This window comes from Watersipora subatra, chromosome 1, assembly GCF_963576615.1.
Source record: "Watersipora subatra chromosome 1, tzWatSuba1.1, whole genome shotgun sequence".
NCBI classification, from domain to species: domain Eukaryota; kingdom Metazoa; phylum Bryozoa; class Gymnolaemata; order Cheilostomatida; family Watersiporidae; genus Watersipora; species Watersipora subatra.
In genome coordinates this window covers 23,228,857-23,237,949 of record NC_088708.1, presented here as the reverse complement: position 1 = coordinate 23,237,949, position 9,093 = coordinate 23,228,857, and the positions used below count along the sequence as shown (strand labels likewise).

At 35.8% G+C, this 9,093-nt stretch overlaps 1 protein-coding gene across 1 annotated transcript; it reads left to right on the top strand.

Annotated features, from left to right (window-relative positions):
* Nucleotides 1-1,972: 1,972 nt before the first annotated feature.
* Nucleotides 1,973-6,917, top strand: LOC137400795 (CWF19-like protein 1). The gene is made up of 5 exons (XM_068087134.1): nt 1,973-2,197; nt 2,817-3,494; nt 3,817-4,049; nt 4,747-4,978; nt 6,350-6,917. Exons 1-5 carry the CDS (start codon nt 1,984-1,986, stop codon nt 6,574-6,576), a joined length of 1,584 nt encoding a protein of 527 aa, XP_067943235.1. The 5' UTR covers nt 1,973-1,983; the 3' UTR covers nt 6,577-6,917.
* Nucleotides 6,918-9,093: the final 2,176 nt, after the last annotated feature.

Below are 9,093 nucleotides of genomic sequence, written 5' to 3'. Positions count from 1 at the left end.
CTCTAGCTGGTGTAATATACCAGTCGTTTTATGTAAGCACAACAAAATCACAAGTATGCTAACATAATGATCTACTAGCATGTTTATCGCTGAAAATGGCTTGGTTTAATCACACCATCACTTGGAATAGGAGACGCGCTATTGCTCAGTCAAAATTGCACTGTGTTAAGTCTTGTCATCATTTGTTTATATTATACCATATTCGGTTTTCTTTGTTTTTCTTTTGCAGCTAATGAATATTAGTAACTAGTAATAGCAATTAGTAACTAATTGCTATTAGTGCACTTGCTCTACCAGCACAATATTGTAAATGTTAGTTATTCTATCTCACATTTAATAGTGAATTTTACATGCTACTCGTATATGCTTATCAAATGATAAAACTGAATTTGTTTAACAAGATTTTTGCTGCAATTTTCAACATTTAGTACTATCGTATCATAGCTTTCTATATAGTTCTGCAAACCTTTTACATGCAAGTGAAATGTCTTATTGATATTTGAAACACTAAAGCTGATGGCTCGCATGCGCCACACCCTTAATTTGACTTTGTAAATACTGACTTAGCCCTAGGGCTGCTTCAAATATCTACTTTTGTTTGCCAAATATTTTTATCAAGGAATTTTCCTTGGATTCTTGATTTTAACAGCTCATATTAGTTGTATAACTTTTGATACTTAGTCAACTATCAATCAATTGTGATGTCAAGTTATTAAGTTATCCAATAACTTAACAACTACCCATTGTTAAGTTACTCATCTGCAGTTTCTTGCTTAATTATCTTATCTTCTTTAGCATTTTGTTGAATTTGGTTTCTACTTGTTTACTTTATGACCTTTTTCACTTGACAATATTAAGGTCATAGAGTTATTTTCCCCTAGTGTGATAACAGTGCCTTCAACTGAAGATAACTCTATGATTAAGGCTCACCAAATTCGGTTTGTTTTGTGAGTTTGCAAACCCACTATGTTTTGCTGCTGTTTCAGTAAGGCTAGTGATTATAGCACCAGACTTATCCGTTACATTAACATACATAATCAAGACTTTAAGTTGCACTTCACTTTAGCATTTGCTGCAGTGTCCCTTCTACATCTGGTCGCGTGTCTGTTTAATATCATCTTATTCGTTAGTCAAACAAATGCTAAATGCAGCTCTGCAGCAACTTACATCAATATAGCAGGTTGGTGGCAACCAGTGTTTTGACAACTAAGCCACCCATATGAATGAAAACACAGCAAAATATGATGTTGAGTAATGTTTATGGTGATTATTTATTATGGTTTCTCTTGTCAGGGTAAATGGAGAATATGTTTCCATTGATCACTTGAGTCAAAATGTTCTTTTCTGCATCAGGTCTTGACTTTTAGTGATATATTCAATGGTTTTGTCACACTTTGATTTTATCATTTTCATACTGACTCACTTTAGCATTTCTGAGATACGTGTCAGTAATTTTAACGTAATGGCAGTAATCGTTCACTATCTCTTTGGTTTATCAACAGAAGAATTAAGTAGAAAATCACTGGGTGAATATTTACTATCTCATCATCTCTTGGCGCTCTTACATTCAGTTGTTTCTGTTTGCTATTTGCTCTGAGTTCTGCTAGTTATTGATTCCTTTTGGTTCAATCTTGTTTCGGATTTTTGAAGCATGCCGAAGAGAAAAGTCATATATATTTCTATTTTACAAATAAAGAGTTTGGGAACGATGTGCCTTGGCTAATAAAAAATCACAATGGCTACAGAATAGTGCAAGGTTGTTTTACATGATAGCAGTGATTGTGTTCACACAAAGTTTATGATTTCTACCATAGGCAACCTTTGATTAGCTCCAATAGACCCATGTCATCAGTATCTCACAAAAAGCTTATAAAGCAAGATTTTAATAAAACTATTAGATACAATTCCAATTCTACTATAATTTGCCTAATGATTTCCGACTACATGTACATTATATGTAATTCTAGAGTAGGAACCAGAAGAATGGAGGAGCTCAACAGAAAGCTGAAAGTCTTTGTCAGTGGAGATGTCTTGGGAAAATTCAATTCACTTTTCAACCGTATTAACTCAGTTCAAGCAAAGATGGGAAAGTTTGACATCTTATTTTGTGTTGGCGATTTCTTCGGGTCCGACATGTCCCAATGGCAGGCTTATAAAAATGGAGAGAAAAAAGTTCCGATTACAACATATATTCTAGGTAAGTCAATTTTTAAAAGCTCCTTTAGGATCAAAATATAGTATTACCTTTTTGACATCTCTACATACAACTTCTCTTTCTACGTATGTGTGTGGGTAGGATATGTCAGTCAGTGTGTATATACATGCTGTCATCAGTAAATCATACGTATGTGTGTGGGTAGGATATGTCAGTCAGTGTGTATATACATGTGTATGCTGTCTCTTTCTACGTATGTGTGTGGGTAGGATATGTCAGTCAGTGTGTATATACATGTGTATGCTGTCATCAGTAAATCATACGTATGTGTGTGGGTAGGATATGTCAGTCAGTGTGTATATACATGTGTATGCTGTCATCAGTAAATGATGATTTATGTGTGGTCATCTGTGAATTATTGTGGGGACATTTGTACTTGTATTTGAAAAGTTACCTTTGATTAGCTCCAATACACCCATGTCATCAGTATCTCACAAACCTTCAAATATCGCTATATACAGCCATTGAGGAATGATACCAGTTAGTTAGTTACCAAGGTAGTTAAAACTAGCTTAGGCTAGCTTTTTCTTTTGTGTTAGTTACCCCAGTGAATTTATAATAAAACATTTCTTAAGTTTGCCACGATTTCTTTATGATGAAGGTTGTAACAAGGATGAAGATGCTCACCTGTTCTTGGATGATGATGGGGGTGAGCTGTGTGAGAATGTGACATACCTCGGCAAGAGCGGCCTCTTTACAAGCACCTCAGGGCTGACCGTTGCTTACCTCAGTGGCACTGACGGCGGAGACAAAAGTGACTTTTCACATTTTTCTAAGGATGATGTTCAAGCATTAACCAATACAATTGCATCTACTCCGAATGTTAAGGGTATTGACCTTCTGTTGACCTCAGTCTGGCCTGAAGGTGTCAGTCTTTATGGAACAGAACTTAATCGACAGCCTAGCAATGCATCAGCACTTGTCTCTCAGCTAGCTCTTGCGGTAAAACCTCGATATCACTTCTCTGCCATTGAAGGTGTTTCTTACGAAAGGAATCCTTATCGAAACCATAAGCTCCTTTCGGGAAGAACAAGCCATGTATCCCGGTTTGTTGCTTTGGCCAAGGCAGGAAACACAGAGAAACTGAAATACTTATACGCATTTAATATCACACCTCTGAAGCACATAGACTCGGAAGAGCTGAACAAGCAGCCAGTCGATACGACGGAGTGTCCATACACTGATTCTAAGAAAAACGGAGGTGACGACTCTACATCTGCACCAGAGAGAAATGCGTTCTTTTATGGTGACTCACCTGCACAGGGTGCCAGAAAGCGTGGCAAGTAGTAGCTTATAATTTTACTGATATCTTTTATTATATCTATATTTATTACTTATATCTTATATTTTACCTTTATATAATATTTAATTAGTGTTCAAATAGCTAGTCTAGTTAATCATTTTCTATGAGTTACAAGTGTAGAGAATTATAATGACGGTTGTCTGAATTGCTCAGTACTGTCTTCTGTACTATCTCTGCTATTATATGTAGGTTACTAACTGTTCAGTTACATTAAATTCAGTAATTTATTTCATGGTCATTCTGCTTTAATGCGTCGTTATAGGCTGACCCTACGATCGTTTCATGTGACATTTTGTAGGAGCACACGATGCTGGAGGGCCAGACAACAAGAGAAGATCTGCACCTCCCAAGCCTCAGGGACCTTGTTGGTTCTGTCTAGGTAGTCCAGAAGTAGAAAAACATCTCGTAGTGAGTGTTGGGACCTCAGTCTACTTAGCCTTAGCCAAGGGCGGCTTAAATAGACATCACATTCTCATCTTACCTATTGGCCACTTTCAGTCACAGATAACCTGCTCAGAGGAGGTTCTTGAAGTAAGTCAGACAGCATTATTTATACGTTCTCAGTTTTAGTCATCAGTATCATACTGTGGTAATCTAGTCGATTCAATAGTTCTGATATTCATTGCATATGGCGGTTCAGTCGCGATGAACCAACAGTTTCTATTCAAGTAATCCTATAAATACATGTACATATAAATTTTGGGTTGAATGCAACTTATTTTTGGAGTTGTCCTACATCTATGTGGGAAAAATAATTTTCCAGCAAGTAACAAACATGTTTTTATGTTCATTTACTATTATTCTTAAATGAGGCAGTTCATGTCGCTAAACACAAGCTTAGATTATGTCACTCATAAATAAACCCAGTTAAACAGCATAATCTAAAACTATGCTGATATGGTAAGGATTTATATAATAGGGTTAGAGCTTGATTCCTTTTTGAGTTATTATTTCCAAAAAATCTAGAATGTTGTTAGGCTATAGCACTGAGTCATTGTAATCACGTACTATACCACTGTTAATAGAGACAGGGCAGAGACACTCTTTCATTCATACAGCATTGTTTCTCAATCAATAGTTATTGACTTACGAGTTCTCTTGCAATCTTGTGTGCCAAAACTTTGTAGTCACTGGGTCATTTTCTACAAACTCCATGTTTATTAATAGCATTATAAAATTATTTTAACTTTTGTCTTTATTTAAAATGTTCTATTGTTGTCTTTTACAGGAAATTGCTAAGTATAAAGCAGCATTAAAAAAATTCTTCAAACAACAGGGCAAATCTGTGGTTTTCTTTGAACGAAATTTCAAGTCATCTCACACGCAGATACAGACTGTAGCTATACCCAAAGAGCAGGCAGAAAAATGTATGTCTGTGTTTATGAACACAGCTCAGGAACTCGGTCTTGACCTTGTCGAGATACCAGAGCGATCGGAGTTGAAGGAAATAATTTCTCCCGGTAGGTGGCTGATGTAGACATAATAAATATACGTACATTAGTAGTCATACAGGAGAGCATTACTCTTTGTTGGTGCAACTCTTATCAACACAGTTCTGTACATATACCAGGGTTGGCTCGGTTTAAACCAATGGTTTAAACCGAGTGGTTTAAACCCGGTTTAAACCAGCCCAAAAAAACCGGTTTTTATGGTTTTTTCAGTTTTTTCATTATTTTTCGTGAAAAACATAATATTTTAAGCTCCTAGTGGTTCATGTGCGGTAGAAATGCAATTATATGTAATTATCAGCTGTGGAAGTTTATTTAGGACACAGTAGTAAAACGATGGCAGAGCTCAAGTTGAAACTACATGAAATCCTAGCACAACAATGAATTAGTGAATTTCAGTGAAAATATAGTGAAATATACTAATCCAATCATCGTCTCTAATAATGAATGAATATTTTCTCAAGTCTGGCCAGTGAGAAAGGATTCCTTATAATTAAAAATTAAAACAATAAAATCCTTTTGGGCAAATGCTTTAAGTTTGCAAACTTATATTTCATTTATTGGGCACAAGCCAAAGTCGTTAGATTGTTAGAATTCAGTTAATCAAGTTTGTTGTGTTTTGAAAAATTTTGAAAGGCAAAGATTTTAAGGCAAAATGTAATAGGTGTGCTGTCGTAATGCGAGGTCACGCAGATAGGCTTAAAGCTCACGTAGCAAAATGTCAAGCTGAAAACACCAATTTAGACTGATGCTAATATTCAGGTGATAGAAGTTAAGTCATCTGCCACAGCTCCAAACACTAGCAATGCATCTGCATTATGCTCTGCTCTACACTACCACACGACTAATCACTGGGATTAAAGTTCCTACTTATACATAGAGCTGTATGTAAAATATTCACTTTATGTGATAAGATTTCTGCTCTGTATTTCATCGATCATGTTTGATGTAAGATTCATTCTGAAATTTCCATGTTTTCACTCTTTTTTCCCATAACAACTCCCACAGTACCATCTTTAACAGATGATTCCACATATGTATGTTCAACATTCAATCATGCAGCTATAATAAGTGATGTTAATTAGACTTAAAATTGCAAAAACCTTGGTAAAATTATAAAAACCGGTTTAAACCAAAAAAACCTGGTTTTTTCATAAAAACCGTGGTTTTTTCCAACCCTGACACATACCTTACAGTGCTTGTACTTTATTTAGTAACTGTATACTACAGTTTCGTCTAGCGTGTTCTATGGAAGACTAAGTTCCCATTACTGGGCTGAATAGAGAATTATATCTAGCGCAGTTAAAATCACCCATCAATAAAGCACAGGCCTTACTCGTTCGTGATTGACTGTTTTCAGATTTCTTACATTGATCATTTTAGGTAAAACTTATTTCTATGCTGAATTACCTACCGGAGAGAAACTCTTTCATCGTATACAAAAGAACTTTCCCATACAGTTTGGCCGGGAAGTCATGGCTGATGAGGCCCTGCTGAACCAGCCACACTCCGTCGACTGGCGGAGTTGCACTCTCGGCCTCGAGCAGGAAACAAAGCTAGCCAAGCAGTTTCAAAAAGAATTTAAAGAGTTTGATTTCAATGCCTTATGAGGCATTAGCATCCTCATGCTTGAGAAATCCGACAATAAGCTGATTTAGAGTAGGAGGAAAACTGTACCTCATCTTTTGTAAATATTGTATAGATATTTAGTATCAAATTGTTTTTACCGGCAGGAACTCTTTTACACTTCTGATTGCTATTGCTTTGCATGTTTAGGATGGAATATAACCATGTTGCAGGGCATGTCAATATGACTTGGGCGACTTTATAGAGATGTAAGAAACAAGCCAACTTCTTAGATTTTCAGACATGACATCACTTTATCTGACTTGAAAGTTTTAATGTACAGTGTTTATCGCATCACCTATTCTATGCAATACACAGCTCTCTTGATCAACTCATTCTTCTGTTGATGTTAGTTGTACGATCTCGTCACATAGGCACTAAGTTAATGCTATATTATTCTCAGTGCTGTTCAAGATGCACAATAAACCATATTATATGGGAAATATACGGTGTAACATTGAATAGTTACAAAAGGGTGTGCAGAGTCCCCATCCATTATGAATAACAGTAGGTAGAAACAGACATTCAATATTAGGAGTTTGTGGATATATTAACCATTTGTATGGTTACCCTTGCTCGGCTAACTGGCTGATCATAACAACATAAAATCATTTTCCAAGAGGTCAATATATGCAAGTTCAAACACCGAGTGCTGTCCTGTTAATTATAACTTGGTTGGAGCTAGCATAAAAAACAACCAATGTTTGTCATAAAGCTGCTGGTTTAAAACACTCGAAGCCTGTGCTCCATCGTCTTAGTCGGCTGTAACGCCAAATGAATCGCTTTTATTTGCACTGTAGTTAGCATTGCTCTCACCGGAGCATATTTCCATAAAGTTCACAATAGTTATAAACTTTTTGTTGGACATCGGAAGTATAAGTTATTCAGCTTCACATGAGAATATAGCTGAGTCACATGTGGTGGAACATAGTTTTTTCTTTCACATACTGTGTTATTAGAATTAGCCAAGATTAAAAGACAGACATAATTTGTGGCATTCATATTAATTTTAAAAATGGCATGTAATAGTTTTTTTGAAACTTGCATCTCACTTTATTAGAAGAAACAGGAAACGGTGAACAGTCAAACAAGGAATTTCAGTGAGTTCGCTATTATGTAATACGCTCTAATAGTGTCACCATGTCTAGTGTATGTGTATACTGAGTACATTACATGTATACTCCATAGGATATGACAAGTTGCTAACAAGGCTACTTTTTCATCCTGTTTTTCCTGGTTTATCAGTGCTGACCAGATAGAGAGAACTGAGTATGATCCCGTCTAGCTGCAACTTGTAGCATGAGATCTATCATGTGGCTGGCATGCCTCCCCTTCTACTTGTAGAAGTCGTTTTTATCCTTCTGGCTACAATTGAGCTCAATCTTTCTCTCACTGTTGCATTGATATAAATGACTGTCCTAACACCATTACATACTGTAACTTGTATGCTCGTTACTTAATGAGAGTTATCTACTCTCTTGACAGACTAGTAGATTGATTATTGGTTGATTGGAACTGTTAAACTATCTTAGAATTAGAGAACTCATCATATGCAGGACAATCCTGCTTTGCTTATAAAGGGTTCTTGTTATCTGCATAGCTGATAACAGCTATTGGCTGTTAACAGATGCATAGCTGTTAACAGCTGTTATCAACTGCTATCGGCTGTTATCGGCTGTTATCGACTGTTATTGGCTGTTATCGGCTGTTATCGACTGTTATCGACTGTTATCGGCTGCTATCAACTGTTATCGGCTGTTATCGGCTGTTATCAGCTATCAACCTACTGTGGAATAAAGAGGAGAAACTAGCAGTTGTTTTTAATCTTTCACAGGTCTAGCCATCTTCTTGTTTTGTTTAAATATAGTATGTACTATGTATAGTATGTACTATGTATAGTATGTACTATGTATAGTATGTACTATGTATAGTATGTACTATGTATAGTATGTACCATGTATAGTATGTACTATGTATAGTATGTACTATGTATAGTTGAACAACTTTAGGTAAAATTTAGATTTCAACAGTTTTTTTGAGTCGCACAAACTAACCGAACTCGCACTTTTTGTGGAGCCCCAAAATATTTTTACGTACACGTGCTTTTAAATTAATGAGTGCCTTGGATTTATTTAATTAGAGCTGTTACTGATGCAAACAGACTTCCAAAAAAATATTGTCTTGATTAACTATTCTCTTGAGAAAACTTCTCAAATTTTCATTTTGTGTAGAAATGAAAAGAAGCAGCATTTAGTAAAATACAGTTAAATTTTACAAAGTAAAATATGCAGTCAAAGCGGGTTAGTCTAGTTTTTCACCTGCAATATAAGTACTACAAGACATTTCATCCGATGTTAAATAAAAATCTTTGGTAGTACATAAGGAAGTGTGTTCTGACAGGAATTGCTTGAATGACTCAGCGAATGACTGACACGCAATGACCATCAAAAGTTATAAATGCTGGAATTAAGCTTTGACTGATTATGTGCTGGCTATTAGAT

Bases quoted from the DNA above. Each gene is read 5' to 3' on its own strand.
- LOC137400795 (XM_068087134.1), top strand. From the start codon at position 1,984: ATGGAGGAGCTCAACAGAAAGCTGAAAGTCTTTGTCAGTGGAGATGTC. The intron at 3,495-3,816 runs GCAAGTAGTAGC...GACATTTTGTAG, and splicing joins ACAGGGTGCCAGAAAGCGTG to GAGCACACGATGCTGGAGGG. The intron at 4,979-6,349 runs GTAGGTGGCTGA...TGATCATTTTAG, and splicing joins GAAGGAAATAATTTCTCCCG to GTAAAACTTATTTCTATGCT.